Raw genomic sequence first — 20138 nt, forward strand, 5'->3', positions numbered from 1 at the left:
TGCAGCACTTCTAATATTGTGACTCCTTGTATGGCTTTTGCTTGTGTTGTTGTACTCTGCCTGACTTGTAATTTGCTTTGGATAAAGTCTCTACCAAATGAATAAATGTAAATGTAAAAACTGATGAAGGGAATGGGGCATGGATGACAATATACTGAAGTAAGTTTGGCCAACAGTCATTTGTTCTACCAACTTTGAGGCAAGGTATCTAATAAAAAATAAAATAACTAAGTAACGGACGGGAAGAAATGGTAAGACGGGGTTAGGGCTGTGTCTGGGAGCATGAGACCTGCGCCTTTCTACAGGGCACTGCTTTTCTGCACCTTCATTTTGAAACCTGCAATCCAGTCCTTCCTCCACAAGGTGCTGATACAGCCTCCCCATGAAGCCACATGTTACACAATCATCAATTTTGTTAATTTAATGATCTCAAATTGTTATAATTACTACTGTACTTGTGTGCTTGCACACTCACAGAAGGAGCAGCATGACTATTGATCAAATTTTATTCAGCAGCAGTTAATATAATCTGTTGATGTTACAGACATCAAATTAATGGTTTCTATTGGATTGGAATTGGAATAGCAACTGATAAACATTACAGTCTTCATCATCTACACAGTTTAGAGTGACTGTGTTGTAAATAAAACTAAAGTTGTTTTTAAAAAAACAGATTTGTTTTTGAAAATACATTATTTCTCTCTGTCTTCTGTTAGTACATTCCTGTCAATTCATGTTTCCTCTGATGCAAGATATCAGCTGCATGAAGCCATAGCCATATAATGAACCACATTATGTAAAGACTAAATTCAAGATTTAAAAAACAGTCTGCAAAGTGCACATAGGCTAACTGTTGGTAAAAAAGAAAGGTCTGGCACACCGACATAACGGATAACATCAACCTACTATTGATCAATTTATTGCATTAGCTTTGTAAGTTACAGAGATCCCTGGTGGATTTCAAATGAGTAAATTTTAAATAAATGAATAAATTGAATAAATGAATTAAATGTTTGAGAAACAGGTTGCAGGGCAGGCAAGGCCCTACTGAGGAACATTAACAAGCTCACTTAATAATGATAATGAGCAGCAGCTACAGCTCCTTTGAGTAGGGCCAGTGCTGTCCATGGTACTGCAGTACCCCTGGTTTGCAGAGGTACCGTACCTGGAGGGCCGGATACACAGGAGAGCAGACCTGTCTATGTCTGTGCCACCCTCCCACTGTAACAGAGATTATAACTCCTATTAAATGTCTAATCAATACAATGCCCACAAAATATATTACTAGGCTTATTTTTCTAACTTTGATAGTTCAGCCGTTTTTATCTAATGACGTTGACATGTTAGCGTTGAACTGTATGCCATGTTAAATCTTTGTTATATCTCCATCCTAGACACACGCACACAACTCTCCGGCTTTGCCAATTTCAGCTCACACAGTTGGTCATGATAAATCAGACATGTCCTTGTTGGTCTTATGCCAAATTAGTTGGCAAAATCAGCACCATGTAGAAGAAAGAATGCTCCATCTTGTGTCGTTCCCAAGTCTCACTGCCTGCCCCCCACTTTACCTCATTGCCTCGCCCTGACTCACAGCTCATAGGTCACAGGATTCATGTTTCGCTGGCCTATATTTAACCAGTCAGTAGGCTCCACAAACGGTCAGGTTGCTCTAGAGGCAACTACTAGCCAATGCCTTTACTGAGCTTTTTAAAACTTGTAACTCGAGTTAGATATGTTAATGAGAAAACCAAAGAGTACATTAATTAAGCTCTTTTGACTGTATAATTTTAATAGCGTTTGTCAGCGTTTCACTTTGCTATTTTGTATTATTATTATTGTTACATTTGCTGTTGTTATTTTGATGTTGTTATGTATGCAGCTTTGACTATTCAACTATTCAGAATTAGTCTATTAAACATTTACCTTTAACAGCTAAAAATGTTTTTTTTTTTTTTTCCGATGACGTACGATATGAAATCAAACACAAACAGTGAAAACTCGATGAAATCTTATGTAACTCTCGTACACTATTTCATTCCGACCGTGCGCCGGAAATCTCAAGTTATTACATCTGTAAAATAATATGCCAAAAAATGAATGAACGATAAGGCCTGTAGAATGGCATTCGCGAGGCCTGCTGATGTGTATAAAATCCACATGCATTGTTTATCGTATTGCTAAAAATGCACTGCCATCATATATTTCCTTTAACAACAACGAGTAATTTACTTTTTAAAAGAAAATACACCAAAAAGAACGTAAATTGCATTTTCTCATTCTCTCATTTTTGAGATAGGCTACCATACCCCTGCTACTGCGCGTCCCTGGTGGTCGAAACGTGCTCGCCTTACTCCACCCCCCTCAGTTTATGAGGATTGAGAACGCGGCTGCGCAGTCGGGAAGCCATAACGGTTAATATTTTTCACCCTGTTTCGGGATCCGTGGTTGCCTGCGTGAGTGTGAGGGTGACGGAGGGTGTGTGTAACTCACGGTCAGTGTGAGTTTTAGGTTCACACTGTCAGACTTAGGGCGACCCCTGTGCGAGTATTAAAATAAAAAAGCAACGGGAGAGGAGACGGCTGACAAAAGACGGGCAAAAACGGCGGAGGAAGAAGGCATAAAGGGAGGCACCGCAGCAGACAGGGGAGACGGACTGAAGAGACGAGCAGAAAAAGGAGACAGGGGTTGGAAGAGGAGAAATAGCACAACAGGAAACACATTAATCTAGGAAAAGCTTGTGGACCGGGTGAGTGAGTTGTTAAACGGTGTCTCCACAAATCGAGACAAGCCCTTTCAGTTCACTCCTCTGTATTTTCCGTAGCCTACTGTCACATCGTTGCATGCGGCTAAAGATAACTAGGCTCTATTTTCTCGAACGAATTGCCTGATCGTTAGATTCTTTTCGGTTACATTATCACTAAGATCTTTTGGTTTCATTTGATATAGCTCCAGTAAAGCAGAAAAACAGACTTATGCGGAGTAGGCTGCAGTCTTGACAGTTATTAACCTAGCTAGTGCTAACTCAATGTACAATTCATTTACTGCCAGTAATCTCACAACAGTAGATCAACAAATCGTATTTTCATAAAATGGTCATTTTACCGGATAGTTATCAGCACATTTTTGTCATGCAATGATAATAAAATAACTTGTGAAAACGCGACATCCATCCACGAGTTTCTTGCGCCATCATTTTACTTTGAACTATACAGCACAGTACAGCAGTTTACATGCGTGTTCGGGCCAACCCGACTGTCATTTTGTATCGAACACTCGATTTGCTAGGCCTTGCTACATGTAGGCTGCAGCGTAGCCTATTAGCTTGATCAGCTACAATATTGCAACTCATTTCGTTATTTACGGCTCCCCTAATTGTGGGCCTCAGTCCCCTTTTCAGTGCCTATCAAGCCGCGGCGCTGTGATGGATTGACCGTTAATTCGCACCAGGCCGAATGTGAAATAGCCTACTGTCCTCGGATGGGGCGGTATGGACGTATGTCGTTAGCCTAAATGCACGTTAATAATGCTTTAAAGGTATTAATGTAACATTAGTCCCGAAAAGACAACACAGAAATGACTGTCTGTGCGACACTGCGAATTTGTCAAAGGCTGCCTGTGGATTAGCTTTGCTCGAACAGCAAAGCGCAGTGTAATTCCATGGACAGGTATGTGCTATACTATAATTCATGGATATGAAGCATGCTTTCCCGATCGGTTTATATCGTTTTTTTTTTTAAGAATCATCTGCAAGCGATATATGACAATTAGCGAGCTAGGTAATCAGGGACAACATTAATCATAGCACACCATAACCTGTTTCAGCTGTTTGACAGTGATTTTTTACAACGTCATGGTCAGGCTTGGTTACTGTCTGGCCGCTCGGGGAATGACTGTATAGGCAGGGGCCTTCCCATACAGACTCGTGTAACGGCGCTATTCCGCTTATGTCACAGTGCTATAACGCCACGTGCTGTGTTTTTCTGCATTTATTACGTATTTTGAGTTATTAAAAAAAAGAGTATTAACCAATCTCGCTGTCTGAAACTGTCCTGTATTCTACTTTGACAGCTAGCTCAGACTGGCAGCTAAACTGAGTGTCAGGCAGTCATCAGTTAACAGGTGCCATCCATGTTCCTGTTGCTTAATTTAGCATTCTCCCCCTCTTTCTGATAGCGCCATTAACCATAGGCTACTCAAATTCAAGTGTAGTTATAACATAGATGTTATTAGCGTAATTAGTGATTGTTGTGCAGCCATTATAGTTCGATTAAGTGAAGCACTTTGAGGAGTTGCATTGTTGTGCATTGCATGACACATAACTATTATAGCAAGAGTTATTTGGGTATCCCCTGTACCGTTGGAAGCTAAGGACTGTAAAGTGGTTAAACGCGTCAAATTACCTTGAAATGAGTATTATTAGCTTACTACGCCTGATCGAATGAATACCCTGCTGGAGTTTTCGTTTTCACGTATTGCGAACGTAACATTTGTTATAGAGTGGCTCATGGCGCATGTTTGAGGAGTTGCTTTATAATTGCATTGTCATTTCGTTCAGGAAATAAGATATTGCATATACGTGTGATGCATCTATGTATAGAGTACCACTCACCGTGGTTTACCTTCTCTTTTGTAGTTTTCTATACTGCTTTCTCTCTCCCTTTTTTAGGCTCTCTCTCTCTCGCTCTCTCTCTCACACACACACACACAGTCCCTCCTTTCAACTCACTCACTTTATTTTAATCATTATCCCCCCCGAATAATTTCATACTCGAAGAACCATAGTTTTGATTACTGTAATGCTGAATCTCAGAACAGAGATTATGATAATACAATTACTAAATATTTATATTATTAACAAAATGAAGTGAGAGAAGAGTCAAAAGAAAAAGGGGGGGAAAGGTAGAACAGTAACATATACATGTAAATTCTTAGAATAAGTAAATTTAGGTGCCTTACTCTCTGTCTGAGGATACATGTATGGCAGTGGGATGTAAATAATTAGCAGCTGATTGTGAATGAACGAGGACTCATCTGTACAGTAGCATGATTATCGTTAGAAAAGTACTGAGACACCTTACTGTGTAGTAGAAGGAAGAGTGTCCAAAAGTAGAGCCATCAGTTAAGGGTACCTCCAGGCATAGTGATGGACATTCTGAATTTGCATGAGACAAAAAGTTTGACTGATGAAAGAAAAAAGTAAAGTCTACAATTAATTATATAATGTAAAGTTTTAAGTTGTAACTTCTCCTTGAATCCAGAACCTCTCAGATGTTATTTATACAAATCACACTGAAGCACATTCAGAACACGTTAAGTACTTTTTTGGCCCTTTTAAATGACTTCATATGTTTTTCCAAAGCATTAAAAGATGTGTGCCTGTTATATAGTACCTCAATCTCTTGCAAAGCCTTTACTCAGATGCATCTACCTAAATATGAAGTGATGAATACCAATTTTTAGTTTTTTAGCATGATTCAGCTGATGACTCAACCCAGAACCCTGTAGCTGATCTGACATAGATAGTGTAATAAATTACCTCTTTTCTTCTTTTGTTTGTTTAAAGCACATTAGTAGTTTGATTAAAGGTATAATTCAACGGCAGTTGAAAGTTCCTGTCCTGTGGTAGTTGGCATTCATTTCTCAAGTTCAGCCCTGGAATGATTAGTGTGTACTTCTCACTACAGTTTCTGAATGATCAGTCAGTGCCTCTCTCCTCCCTCAGCACTATCATGGCAGATGCAGACTTGGACTTCCAGACTGGTGATGCAGGGGCGTCTGCCACCTTTCCCATGCAGTGCTCCGCCCTGCGCAAGAATGGCTACGTTGTGCTGAAGGGTCGGCCCTGCAAGATTGTTGAAATGTCCACCTCTAAAACCGGCAAACATGGACACGCTAAGGTTTGTGGTAGAAGAAATTGTAAGTGTGGGCAGTTTGCTGTGTATATTTGGAAATGAAGAGAGTCTGTGGCCCATTAAAGATGTGGTTTGTTGGTAGGAATGTTAAAAGTGTGTCTGAATTTTCACTGGCCTGCCTTAGCTGTCATATGTGATATGAGCCAGAGGTGTTTGTACAGAATACTACAGCCAATCCTTGGTCCAATAATACAGTAAGTTTATTGTAGCCCCAAATGAGTCAAGTAAAAGTAGACATGTTTACTCAGTGTAAAACAGCTATAGCTAGTTGCTTTTCAGTGATTTACTCTCACTAGGTACCATGTTCTTGTACACATGTCATCAGTGGTATAGTAGTATAGTATAGTCAAACATTCCATTCAAAATACATTCTGTGGTGTATATATACCATTATGTCTTTGTGCATTTCATAATACGATAGTCATAATTTAAGGGTATATATATCAACACATCTCTGATTCTTGTTGGTGTCTTTGTTGAAGTTGTAGTTGTATGGTACCCACTATGGGCAAAGTGTTCTATGAATATTATACTTAATATTTGTTTGTGCTTGTTGCAACCATTGGTAGAAGGTCTTTGTATTATTAGCTAATCAAAGCACTACATACCTTGGAATGTATTACTTCTTCCAAGGAGTACGGTATTAATACCGTACTCCTTGGAAGATCTTAAATCTGTCAATTCAGGCCACTAGTTTGAAAAGATCAAGATGCAAACTCAATGGGGAATTTCACACAGATTAGTGTGTACACCAAGAAAAGTTATCTTAACAAGCTATATTATGGCAGCAGGAATAGAAATGTAGTGGTTCATTAGAGTTGATGGTGCTATTACATACATTATGGTTGCACCACTTACAGTAACTTACTGTCTGCAGTGTCATGCATTTTTACCATAGGAGGCTATATGCAGAAAAATATATCAGTAATGTCTTTTGAATTGATCCACTGAACCAAGTATTTAGTCAGCCAATTTAAAATATATTGCTCTGATAGTCTGTGCACTTGAAGTGGATGAGCACCTCTGACAGTGATGGGATTCTCTGAATAAATATTTATTTCAGCTGCGCTCAAAATTTCTAAAGATCTAGAGTGTGCTCTTATACTCTGTACACAAACTCTCTGGTGACGTAGTTAGCTAGCTAAGATGGGTAAATAGACTATACTGGACCTATTCAAAGAGCAACAAAACCAATGCATTTTGAAGTGTTAATTGAAAATACATAATTTAGCACCATACAGCACTGAAATGTTATCATTTGCTACATAAAAAGTACTGAAGGGCCATGCTACTGGCCACACTAAAATAATACGTTACCCTAGTTCACTCTCGGAAATAAGCAAACATTATTCCCTATATGTATGCTGGATCCACGTATAACCAGCATAATTCAATGCAGGTGTTTTGTTATTACAACATAAATCATAAAATAAAGGCACATGCAGGATGAACCCAAGTCTGTATCAGGTAATGAGAGGCATTAAAACACAACAAACACATTTTGTTCCAAAATTTACCCAGTCATGTGTGTTCACAAATTATCAATACAAATAGTTGGAATAAAGTCATTTCCTAACAAGCAATTAACCAAGCTTTAAAATCTAAATTCCATCATGCGTTTTTTTTTTTTTTTTGTGAGAGTGGAATGGTTTGAAGACGTGCAAATGTGATTCAGATGAATTTGCTGAATTTCAAGCTTTTCTGCAACTGCGACAGCGTGTGGAAAAACTCTAGGGAAAACTTGCATTAATTCTGTGCAATGAAATGCCACAACTAAAATGTAGTAGAGAAGAGGTGGCTAGGATGCTGAGGACAGAAATGTCAGTGTCCAGGGTCACTTGACACTGGCTGACAATATTGTGTTCGCAGGTGCGACACACGAAGACCGGTATATGCTATGACTGATGATGGCCAAGGCAGTCACGCATTACCTCCTCTGCACAAGATCATTATATGTGATGTAGCTGTCTCCGCAACAGGTATCTTCCTGCATCTCAAAATGCTGGAGAGACACCTGGTTGTCACTGTGGTCAGATCAGCTCCCACAGGGTAAAATTGCTGCTCCTGGATGGAGGATCCCTCTGGGATGATGCGCATTGTAGTGAATTATGCCCATGCGGGCACACTGAGCTTCATGCAGCACCTCCCACTGAAAGATATGATTTCTCAGAGAAATTAACACATTTCTGTTTTACGAATTGGAGCCGTAGTCTTTTGTGGAATTTCTAATGCCCCTAAGTATGTAAATAAGTCAGCACACCCAATAAATTGGTGCTGCTATAGTTGCAAATGAGCTTGCCTATGTAAGCAGTACCAGAGAGTTCAACACCAGAGATATTCCAAGGTCAGTAGCACTTGAGCAGTAGGTAGGAGTAGCTCAGTTGGAATGCAAACCACCATGCTGGGGCAGATTTAGGGTGTTACACAGACGGCTAAGGCAGGCCAGTGAAACTAGGTTCATGTCTCTTAGGTGCAGCAAGGAAGGTCTTACACAGAGAGGTGGCACTTTGTTCAGTACATGGGGACAGACCGACGTTGTCTCCGCCTTAATAAGTCTGAGTTTTTTTTTTTCTCAGGTCCACATGGTTGGAATAGACATCTTTTCTGGGAAGAAGTATGAAGACATCTGTCCCTCCACTCACAACATGGATGTCCCCAACATCAAGAGGATGGACTATCAGGTACGTTGGCAGAGAGAGAGAGAGGGAGAGAGAGAGAGAGAGAGAGAGAGAGAGAGGGAGGAGGGGAAGAGAGGAATGAGAACTGCTGTATGGGAAGTAGCAGGAGACAGTCAGGATGGAATGAGGAGGAGGAGGAGCACTGAGAGATATGGGGGGGTGGATGGGTCAAAGTTTTGCCAAGTTTCAGGAGTTAATTGCCTGCAGGATCTGGCAGTTATTCATTTTCTCCATGCTATTTGTCCTTCATCGGTTATCTCCTTCATGCTGTTTTTCTTCTTCCCCTACTCTGGCTCTCAGTTGATTGGCATCCAGGACGGGTATCTGTCCCTGCTCCAGGACAGCGGTGAGGTCAGGGAGGACTTGAAGATGCCTGAGGGAGACTTGGGCAAGGAGATTGAGACTAAGTTTGATGCTGGAGAGGAGATACTGGTAAGTGATTTTTTTTTTTCTTCCCCTGCCATCTGCTCACCCCCACCGACATCTCAAGCAGGACAGGGTATGTAAGAAATATGGTGTCAGACTTTTTATAGGAGTTACCTTCTCACAAATTTGTATCATTATCATTAGTGAGTTCCAGAATCTACTTAATATCTTACATCTTCCTATATCGATTCAGATTTTTCAGAAGAAATGTGGAAAAACTAATAGGACAGTTAATACAGCCTTTAAGTATGGTTTTAACAAGCAATGTAGTCATTTGCTTGAATGAAAGCCTGATAGGTTGTCCCAGTAAAAGCTTCCCAAGTATGGTGTAAAGCCTTTGGTGTGTATACCTTTAATGCTTGCATTTGCAGTTGGGACTCTCTGCCTTGTGTTTTTGCTCCCTCTTGTACATCTTACCAACCACAGCGTTCTTACAACATGTCTATAACATTGTGGCAACATCATCGCAATGCTGCAGTATCACAGCCATGTTGACTGAACATTATTTGTCAGCTGTGTTAACGCATATAATGTCTTGCATATTGTGCTAGCACTGCACCAAGCCAATTACTAATGCATGGGTAACATGGCATTATAACATTGTAGATAGACGTGCACTATCAGACAAGCGACTGGCCCATTAAATTGTCTGCCAGCTGTTGTCATTTTTTTTATTTTCAACAGAATAAACCAATGTTTTTAAATTAATTTATGATAGGTTTGTGTGTACTTTACTTCTATGGGTTTTACTGAAAAAAATGCAAAGAAGAAAACATATACAGCTCTGAGAGCATTAAAATGCTCCCAGTACATGTGTGAGAATCTGGAATATAGGTATTAGTATGGTCAGCTGAAAATCATTTATCAGTATCAACCCAGTAAGTCTGTTTTGGTTCTCAACAGACTACATAAACATTGAAATTGTTGTATTAGCACCACACCAAAGAAGTCACATCCTTGTTTTCTTTCATTCCTTTGCAACTAATAAAGTAATTGATTGGATATGTATTTGTACTACATGGTTGCTGTGGTCTGCATCTCTTTGCCTCAATCACTAATTATTTGGCTCTTATTTCCTTTCAGATCACTGTTCTGTCTGCAATGAATGAGGAGTGTGCAGTTGCAATCAAAGCGATGGCTAAGTAAAACACTGCAGGTAAACAGCTCACCTGTCACCTCATTTGCCACCGCCCTTACCTGCATTATGATAATCACTATAATTCGTGTCAGTGCTTTATGATTGTGTAATGTTGTGGAGAATATGAAAGTGTATCTGTAGATGCATGTAATTTCTGCATGCAAGCCATTCCGTTGCGCAGTGCCATTGTGTGTGATTGTAACAGAGTGTTAATACTGTCAGGACTGCATGTCAGTGTGTGGCATACTGGTGTGAGTCTATTCATAAAGCAGAGCACATACACATAAGGCTGAATTAATGCTGTTTTTTATTGCAAAATTTGCAGATCATTTTAATTGGTTTCATGAAGAACTGTTTGCTTTGGCAGTATGTAATTTGACAACAGAAAATCAACTGCTTTATGAATACTAACCATGGCCCAGAACTAGAACTCCCAGAGGGCATTGTGCAGAGAACACATGATTGTTTTCATGGTCACGATCGACCTGAGATTTCTGCCTGCACAGCTGCGTACATATCTTAAGTTTACAGTGTGAGAGTAAAAAAATATTTTGGGCATCTTGCAGATAACATTGCACTAGCAAATACAGCAGATATCAACAAATTAACCGTGTGAAATGATGATTTCAGGAATTGTAGGCACAGGAATCCAATTAAACAGGAGTTTTCACACCTATAAATATGTGCTCAGAGTATTGTACTCTCCAACCTCCCTGTCTCCTGACCATCGCTCTCCCTACCAGTTGCACTGTGTAATATATTCATGTGTCAGTTCAGCATCGTGTAGATTTGATTTATTTTTAATGCACAGTATTCCTGAGGGTATCATATTTATGAAGCAGGTCTTTGTGTGCAGGTTGTTTTCAGTTGTATACAGTCTGTAGGATTATGTTTGACCAGTTAATCTGATACATCTGAATTTATTTTCCTACCCTCTTTCTCTGTGTGTCTGTCTTCTTTTTTCTTTGTTTCTTCTTTTGTTTGGTCTCCTCATTTTCAGGGGATGGCGAGATGCATTGGACCCAAAAAAAGAGAGAATAAGACCTCAGCATTGCCATTCTCCCACTCTTTCTTTCTTAATCTCTCTTTTTCTCTTTCTTTACTTTCTAGCGCCTCTGGGTGAAATTAGAAATAAATGTAACACATAATTGGAAATGGTATACAGAGACAAGATGTATATGTATATATGGTAGCTATGGTATATATACATATATAAACAACAGGAAAAAGACAGAAAGGAGGGATCTGTATTTTCTCACACACAGTGTGCCCCCTGGGAGTAGGCAACAGAGGGCAGGGGGGCAGGCACAATAGGCTGCTGTACCTCCCATGAATGCAGAATGGCTTTTCTGTACTGATTTTTTAAGGGCTTCTACATGTGACATGAGTCTTCGTTCAGTTCAAATCGATAATGTTACTACAAGTTCTGCATTTTTCCCCAATTCATTCTCCGTCACCCTACCTGCCTATTAAAACCATTTTATGGCCATGGTAGCACATAATTAAGTTGCAAGAGACGGTTGTAAACTTTTGGTTCAGTTTTCACACTAAAGGATTGCAGTTCAGTTGTTTTTAGGCTTGTCTTTTGTCAATTTAAGTGTTTTTCCTCTAGAAGTTCAAGACTTTCATTTTTGATCACCAACATAGAAAGATAACAAAGCAGAGCTAGTACGAAAATAAAGCACTTGCTCCCTTTCGACTCAGAACTCATTGTTGAAGTACGTCGCCTTGATCATACACTTCACTCCATGTTCATTGTTCCACATGTTAACATTTTCATCGATAGATATAAACAACTCTAATGTTACATTTGCATAAATACCATTATGGCACCCATTTATACTGCCAGACTGCTACTGCAGTTGTGGTATTGTACTTCACATGGGATACTCTGACAATACGAGTACACTCTGATCCTCATTTAGTCACAACCATTCTGATTTGAAATTTGATGTCGCTGTGACACAAACCATGACAGTGTCAGAAATCATATGAATTCCCAAAGTCTCTACTTTTCCCTAAGCAAGGCTAATCAGAGTCTGAGCATGAATGCTGCCAGACAGAGACTGCTGTGTATTTCATATGTATTGACTGATGTCAGTGGACAGGGAAAAACTCCAAATAACTGATTTGCTGTTACTTTCTGAGAAACCAGTACTATGAGAGGTTATTTATTGTTTATTGAAGATTTTACGTTATGAATACTGATGCTCAGATAAGTGGATTCCCAAACCTAGTGTTAATTTAAATATCTACACCCATCATAATCGTAAAATCCTAAACTAGTGCTTAATGGAGAGGAAAGCTGGGGTTAACATCCCCTGTAATTTTTCTCAACTTCTGCCTGTGAGAGACTCCCCAAGTATGAAAGGAGACTCTTATGTACTAATTGAGATAAAAACATGAATTGGGTTGTAGTTTTGCCTTTGACTCAGACATAATGTTGAGATTAAAGCAATTTCCTATTCTTTAAATGTTGTAAAAATGTTGTGGCAATGTGGTGATGTCATCGCAATGTTACAGAAATGTTATTATAATGTTGAATGTTTGCTGGGGTGTTTCCTCTTTTATTGTACCTGACCAATGGTTCAGTTTTCATTTCCATTTGTCAAACTGGCAGACTCAACCACAGTAGCGCTATGCAGTCATGTTTCCCTCACGCACTCCAACTACTGTATGACAAACCACTAAACTGTAGTTTATATAAATATGAGGAGTGTCCTGGATTTTGTGGGTTTAAAATCACTGACATCACAGTACATAGGACAATCATTTTGAGATGGTTCTCATTCTATTTCTGACCTGTAGAAGACAGCTGACAAGAATATAACCCACACTTTCATAGGAATAAATTAGTCCACTAAACTTAATTTTTCAGAAATAAATTTTGCGTGGGTTATTGCGTTTTCCAGGACACATCTCATATGCTGAGAGCAGAGTTACATTTAAGCTTATGGTCTCTGCACCCTAACAGTCAATAACAATGTTCATGTATGTATTTATATTATATTTATGTACACATTTATTTATTCACAGGAAGTGCAGATGAGGGACACATTTCAGTGTTGCACTGTTCTGGGCCATCTCACTTTTTGTAAATCCCTAATCTCCCATATTTCAGCTCTGTCTTTATTCAGTAGCAAACTGTCTCTCTAGCTACACAAATTTGAATTCAATGAGGAAAGTACAATGTGCATTGTTGTAAACATGAAACCAGAATTACGATAAACATACGAATCAAAGGTAATATTGAGAAGATACACAGACAGGGGTCCCGCAAGTGCTGTATGTCACTGTATGCCACTGGGTTCTGTTCAGTCACCAACAGTCATTGTTTGACGATTTTGGTAGAAGCAGATATTTGGGATTTGTGCACTAATTGTTTAATTATTAACTAATCTGAGAGTTAGTTTTCCATTAATTGCAAAATTGAGTGGTTGGGGAAAGTTTTTTTTTTTCTTTGCTAACTGAATTTCTCTGATGTCATCTCGAAATAAGTTGAATAAAACTGGTAATAAGCCTATGTAAAGAAACAAGCATTTGTGTTGTAATGGAATCAGGGCATGTTACCATTCCCATACTGTTTGATTCTACTGTGGTAAAAACAGAATCAACAGAACAACAGAGATCAAATTGAGAATTGAGAATCAAATTGATTGAGAAATCAACAGAACCTGAGAATGGTGAACAAATACCATTAATGTAGAATTACTAGATTGGATCAGTATTTAATTTGTCTTGTAATGTTGTATACACATTGGCATGGCACGCATGATAGCTGATATTCTCAGTCACAGCAGTATGTTTATAAAGAATTCTGAAGGAGAAAAATATTCATTTATTACAAGGATCCTATCAAATAAGACCCTTATCTCATATAAATGCAAGTGATGGCCTTTGGGTATTGCCAGTCTAATTATTCTGTATGTATGACTATCAAAAGTGAATTAAACAACTTCTATGTACCATAAAACTGAAATATAATTGAAGAGAATGTAACTGATATTATCCTATACGTTTTTGAATGACACAGATGTATTATCTGAACACCATAAATATACAGTACAGAACAGCATCTTTCATGTTTGTGTTACCCAGCTGGTCTTTCTTCTGTTCTGAATTATAAGAACTGCAATATCTTTTGCAAAAAAAAAAAAAAAAAATCATTTCAAGACATGTACAAAAACAAAGGTCGCACATTCAGAATGGAAGAAAAATAAGATTTAAAAATAGAAGAGAACAAAGCATTAAGTATCAGTGCTTCAGTCCTGATTGCATTAACTGTGTACATGCAGGTTATTCTGCCATTGAAGCTCTCAATTAAAAAATGGAACTTGTTTTTCCTCTGGAACAAAAGAATTTTTGACAGTCATTTTGTGTTCATTTCTTAAGGCTTGATGTTTAAGAAAGTATATTTTAAAAATACGCACAGGGAGAGGTATGCACACACAAACACAGTATCAGACATGTAATTTGCAAATGTATCTGGTAGTACAGCAAGCAAAAACTCAAAAAATGCTTTTGTTACACAATCATTTATTTTATATTGAACACAGATTGAAAATAAATTTAAATTTGCTGTCTCTACTTTGTTGTCAAGTGCAATCATGACATAAGAACTTGTAAAATACAAACTGTAATTGTTATATAATGTTAAAGAAAACATTCACTATAGCCTGTGTGTGTGTGTGTGTGTGTGTGTGTGTGTGTGTGTGTGTGTAGTGTGAGTAGTAGTCATAATGTAATTTCATGCATGAATGGATTCTTCCTCAGGTTCAAAGATGTGCGTACTATAACTATTACAGATGCAAATGAGGGTAATGAGAAAGCTTTGGCTTTTTTCAGGACACTTGTGCACATTCAGATACAGAATGGTTTTTGTCTTCAAGTCCCAGGGACAAACCAGAATTATCCTTGACTATACTTGCCCTCTGAAATGTCCCTTGCTTAGCAGACACCATTATCCAGGGTGACTAATTTATCCTGCATTGTAATTATCATCCATTTACATCTGTATATTCACTGAAGCAGCGCTCAGAGGAATAACAGCAGTAGGTCCCCTCATGGGATTTTTATCTGCCACCCAGCTTTTAACCACTGAGTCACACTGGTACTTAACTGGATTGCAATTAATGAAAGAAATCATTTCTGGTAAGCAGAGGACAATGAAAAATATCACTCTGTGTGCATACACAAGATAATCACATACATCTTGATGTACTGTATCTGTCAGGTCAAAAGTCAATAAACTGAGAGAAGCACCCCCATCCCTCCCTGGTCACTGGTAACCAGGCTACTTGCTATGGTGATAGAACCTCTGCCCTGACTGGCTGTGGGAGAGGTAGGTGTGACGAGGAGTTGGTTGTGGAGAACTCTGAAAAGTAGCCTGTTGAGAGGGGGAAGAAGTCAGTTCCACATTATGACAGTAGCATTAAAAAGCATACGCTTATGGGAATAGTATTCAAGTCAGACTAATGGCAAATCCAATTTTGTATTTTGTCATTAACTATTCTTTGCTATGTGCACACACACAAAAAAGAACTGTATATATACACACACACGCACTCTCACTGTATATATACATATACATATATAACTTGTCAAACAGCACAGGATGCTTATACATGACACATATCATTCTGATTATACTGCATGCAAGTTTACTTCTGAAATAATCATGAACGAGAGAGGAGGGGGACTGTGCATCATGACTCACCGAATGGGCCTGCTGTGGAGGTGTCCCGTGGGTGAAACTCCCAGGGGAGGCTGGGCGGGGAGGGTGGCTGTACGGTAAGCCAGACTGTTCGAGACAAACAGCATGAGGAAGAAAACTGCTTGTTAAAGGTAACCGTTTGCAGTAAGTACTTTTAAGCTGTAAAGTTTACCATCACCGACCCCTCGTGGTGTGTACATTCCTGAGTGTGTGTAGATGTATGTCACAAGGAGAGAAAGACTGCATGTGTGCATATCTGTCAGGCAGAGACAGAGCTGTTCTGAGTTTATACGTACGTGTGTGTGTGTGTGTGTGTGTGTGTGTGTGTGTGTGTGTGTGTGTGTAAAAGAGAGATGCCAGGACAGAGCTGTCATTTCACCTTGGCAGAAGGGATCTGCACAGCGATGGAGGAGCTGGGCAGGAGTCCTGCAGCACTGGCATGCAAGGCCTGGGGATGCATGGGTCTCAGAGTGCTCTGAAAAACAAAAGGCATACCGTTAGTGACACCTCATCGCACAAACAATCAATGTTGTGTAGTCACGGTTACGGCCTTTTGTGCCACTTGGTCTGTGTAACACTGATCTACTGATAATTCTGTCTCGTGTAGATATGTTACCCCTGTCATTTGCTGCAGAGAGAAATCAGTGTTCCTGTTTCAAACGTTTGTATGCACTTAAGGAAAGGCACCCCCTCTTCCTTTCAGAAGAACTGACTCACTGAATCAGTGAAGCCAGACTGTTGATTGGCATGTTCCAACTGCTTCTGGAGGGGAATACCAGCACTTGGGATAAAACCTGTGGAGGGAGAACATTGCCAATAAGACACCAGAGTGATATAAGATGGAGGGTTACCGCACACACACAGCTGAAACAGTTCATCCTTTTAGTTTCATTTGCCTGAGAAAGAAGGAGACGAGTAATAACGTATGAGGAATAATCAGCGATGTGTGTCCCCGCACGCACTGGTCCAGCTGACAGGTGAAGTGGTAGCCACACACAGACACAGACCTGGCTGAGAAGTGAAGTGGCTGTGGACAGTGTATCCCTGCTGCTGGTGAGGGAGGTACTGCATGGCCTGAAACGCTGAGGCACCTGGACACAAAACATGGGAGAGATCAGTGAGCACTGAGTTAGTGATACAAAGCGCATACACACATACCTATCCCGTCTCCCCAAAACAGACAAGTCATCTCTCCACATACAAACACAGGGTACCTCTGAGCTGAGAGCTGCTGGCATAGCTAACAGGAACAGGCTGGCTAGGAGCATACGGGGAAGCATGCTGTGGCTGGGTGACTCCATAGGGCCCATGTGTCGCCTGGCTGGCTGAGTACTGGCTATGTTCAGAGCTTCCAGCACTGAAGCCAGGCTGAGTCTGGAAGTGACGCCCCTGTTAAGTGACATTTTCCGCTAATCAGTTCTCACACACATAAACAACCATAATTAAAAAACTGCCTATTTTCATACACAACTTATTTCTTAAAAATTTTTCTTTAGCTCAGAATTGTGAAAGTCTGACAAACAGCCAACATACTCTTCAAACTTACCGGAACTACCGGAGATTGAAAAAGTTGTTTACTGCGCTCCCCCAACAAAGCACCAGGTCGACCATGACTTACTGGGCTGCCTGAGGAGGTGTGTGAAGGAAAGAGAGATTTGACATACATATATATTTAAATACATTTTCAAAAAATTATTAACACAGAAAGGTATTCCACAGCAAAATGCACTGCGGGAAACAGATCCAGAAGAGTATCTGTCCAAAGTCAAAATAGTTGTCTTTTCAAATTCCAGAAGCCCAATTTCACAACAATCATTTGACTTGAGTTAATCAATGGAAATGCGCTTTGAGGAGAGATATTCTGGAGGGTCTGTGTCTCTTACCTTGCATACTCAACAGGTGCTGACCTGAGTGGATGGCCATGCTGGATTGGTAGGTGGCCGAGGTCAGAGTTGTCATGTCACTACAAGGCAAGGAACAAGTTCAATAAGCATCTGAGTTCTATTCATCGCCAGTTGCCCTCTATGAGGATTTTTACAGTAATTTAATGAGCCACCTATACCTACCCAGTTTTAAATGGTGTAAAATAATTAGAGCAGGTTGTGCAAAAGCTTACTGAAATTTGCATTTATTGAAAGCATTCAATCACATCTGCAGCCTGTCCATTTTAGTTGTTAAATATAATTTGTATATTTGTAATGATCTCATCATCTCTTTAAGACAAAACTGTTATGATCTGCTACAGTGCATATGAATGGCACAACCCAACCATCTCTGCTTTACCTCTGCTCTTTTCTCCGTCTCTTCTCCTCCTCATGGAGCACTTTCTTCAGCTGAAGGAAGAGCTGGTGTTTCTCCTCCTGCAGCCCCTGTAGCTTCTCTCCCATTTTCATGATCTGAAAGACGCGGGTGGAGGAGGAGGCAGGGATGTGAATCGAGAAAGAGACAGACTGTGGCTGTCTGAGTGCTGGCACATTTGTCTACACTATCGGTGCCTGTGCTTTTCACCTCGTCCTGCATCTTCTGCACAGACATCTTTTCCCCCATGTCTTTCTTTCATCCCCCCCCCACACACACACACACACACACACACACACACACACACACACACACACACACGTCTCCCTCTCTCACCTGTTCCTTTGTCTCCTCCAAAGACATCCTCTCCTCCATCTCTTTCTTCCTTTTTCTTTCTTCTTCTTCTTTCATTTTCTGTTCCATCATTTTGTCCACCTCTTCCTCCTCTGTGGCAGAGAGAAGTCATTAGTGGTTGAGACTATTAGGAGAGAGAGCATCAGAGGAGACAAAATATATCGAATGACACTGAGTTACAACACAAAGAAGTTTATTTTAGGATCTAGAAAAGGAGCTTGGCTCTGCAGTAGTGCCTTTGTAAGAGGAATGTGGGGGGTAGAGAACTCACCCTGTCTCTTGCGCTCCCTCTCTCTCATAATGTGCTTGTGTAGGGCTCGTGCCATGGCGTTGGACAGCTTGGGTCTCTCAAGTAGAGCAGGCATGGTAGCTTGAAGCAAAGGACCAACTGAAGAGTACAGAGAGAGAAGAAGAAACAGGGTGGGGAAGAACACAATGGGGAGTAACTCATTACATTATTTACAGTCCTGGAAGATTTTTATTGAGGATAACTCAGACAATCGTATCCTTTGTAAACCAGCAGTTTTATCTGTGTATGTAAGAAGTATTTTAAAACGCACAACCGCATGCGTTCAGTAGCTGTATCTCTTGGTAGCATGGAATCTAAACACTAACAACTGCTGTAAAAAGCCGCTCAAAAATGTAAAGTTCTCAACGAAAACAAAGTATGTCCATCGTTGATAATGGGATGTGAAACGCTATTTTTATTTTGCTCTCCAAACTGGCTAACCAGCTAACAAATTACTACCTCAACACTCTTCAAAACTAAACCCAGCAAAATAATTAGTGCTCAATACTAGCCACCAATTTGCCGGGAAGACCCAATACGTTAGCGAGAAATAGCTAACTAAACGTTTGACCGTAATGTTAGATAAGGAGTTGGCTAGACTAGCTGGCTTCATACCACAGCCTCCCAATGTAGCTAGCTAGTTATGTAACGTTAGCTGGTTAGTTAGATTGTTGCCCAGCTCATATTTGGTTCTATATCATGGCAGCGCTTCACACAAGAACAGTTAATTTAACCTAAACATTAAATTTCAAGCCCATCGCTTGCCTTACTTCAATAACATTAGCTAGCCAGCCAACTTCAGCGAACTATTACTATAACGTTCGATTATGTAGCTAACGTTGGATGGCTAAGCATATTCTGACATACCAGACTTGTAGTTGCAACACAATTTGTGGAAACGTATAAGTTTTCCGCTTTGTTTGAAGATCTTTGTCCGTTTGGTGTTAGAAAGAAAACAAAGTAAAGAAAATTATGAAAAAAATACAACTAAATATGCTTACGGTGATTGAGCTATCAAGCAAAATACGTTCTGGTATTTTGGTATCAGAAGCGTTGGACTTCCGATGTCATTGACTAATCACTTCCTGCCGTAACCGGGGTCTGGAATTATGGATCTTGTCGTTTTGACTACCTTGCTCCAAAATCACCACTTTCCTCAGCCTAGTTTGTGAAACGCTCCAAGTTGAGTTGGACTACTATATATAATTCTAGTCAGCTTGAATTGGTATCTGTAACGCCTTGAAGAACTTAGTTTCCAATGAAATACACGTATGTATGTATGTATGTATGTATGTATGTACCACATTTGCCATCAAGGATGCTTCAA

The 20138-nt window shown here is 39.9% G+C and overlaps 2 protein-coding genes across 2 annotated transcripts; one reads left to right on the forward strand and one right to left on the reverse strand.

Annotated features, from left to right (window-relative positions):
* The first annotated feature begins 2388 nt into the window (after positions 1 to 2388).
* Positions 2389 to 14697, forward strand: LOC118774755 (eukaryotic translation initiation factor 5A-1-like). The gene is made up of 6 exons (XM_036524230.1): positions 2389 to 2749; positions 5726 to 5900; positions 8492 to 8596; positions 8894 to 9025; positions 10103 to 10175; positions 11158 to 14697. The coding sequence occupies exons 2-5, from the start codon at positions 5733 to 5735 to the stop codon at positions 10163 to 10165; spliced, it is 468 nt and encodes a 155-aa protein (XP_036380123.1). The 5' UTR covers positions 2389 to 2749; positions 5726 to 5732; the 3' UTR covers positions 10166 to 10175; positions 11158 to 14697.
* Positions 14698 to 14740: 43 nt separating this feature from the next.
* On the reverse strand, positions 14741 to 19847 carry gps2 (G protein pathway suppressor 2). The gene is made up of 12 exons (XM_036525035.1): positions 19679 to 19847; positions 18794 to 18910; positions 18505 to 18614; positions 18154 to 18266; positions 17754 to 17833; positions 17417 to 17496; positions 17085 to 17259; positions 16878 to 16961; positions 16588 to 16664; positions 16250 to 16345; positions 15874 to 15957; positions 14741 to 15543 (listed from the first exon to the last, which is right to left on the reverse strand). Exons 2-12 carry the CDS (start codon positions 18885 to 18887, stop codon positions 15451 to 15453), a joined length of 1086 nt encoding a protein of 361 aa, XP_036380928.1. The 5' UTR covers positions 18888 to 18910; positions 19679 to 19847; the 3' UTR covers positions 14741 to 15450.
* Positions 19848 to 20138: the final 291 nt, after the last annotated feature.

Source organism: Megalops cyprinoides, chromosome 3 (assembly GCF_013368585.1).
Source record: "Megalops cyprinoides isolate fMegCyp1 chromosome 3, fMegCyp1.pri, whole genome shotgun sequence".
Lineage (NCBI taxonomy): Eukaryota > Metazoa > Chordata > Actinopteri > Elopiformes > Megalopidae > Megalops > Megalops cyprinoides.

Coding starts and splice junctions, on each gene's coding strand:
- LOC118774755 (XM_036524230.1), top strand. CDS start 5,733: ATGGCAGATGCAGACTTGGACTTCCAGACTGGTGATGCAGGGGCGTCT. Junction 8,597..8,893: donor TCAAGAGGATGGACTATCAG/GTACGTTGGCAG, acceptor TCTGGCTCTCAG/TTGATTGGCATCCAGGACGG. Junction 9,026..10,102: donor ATGCTGGAGAGGAGATACTG/GTAAGTGATTTT, acceptor ATTTCCTTTCAG/ATCACTGTTCTGTCTGCAAT.
- gps2 (XM_036525035.1), bottom strand. CDS start 18,887: ATGCCTGCTCTACTTGAGAGACCCAAGCTGTCCAACGCCATGGCACGA. Junction 17,834..18,153: donor AGACGGAGAAAAGAGCAGAG/GTAAAGCAGAGA, acceptor CTTGCCTTGTAG/TGACATGACAACTCTGACCT. Junction 16,962..17,084: donor CAGCAGCTCTCAGCTCAGAG/GTACCCTGTGTT, acceptor TTTTGTGTCCAG/GTGCCTCAGCGTTTCAGGCC.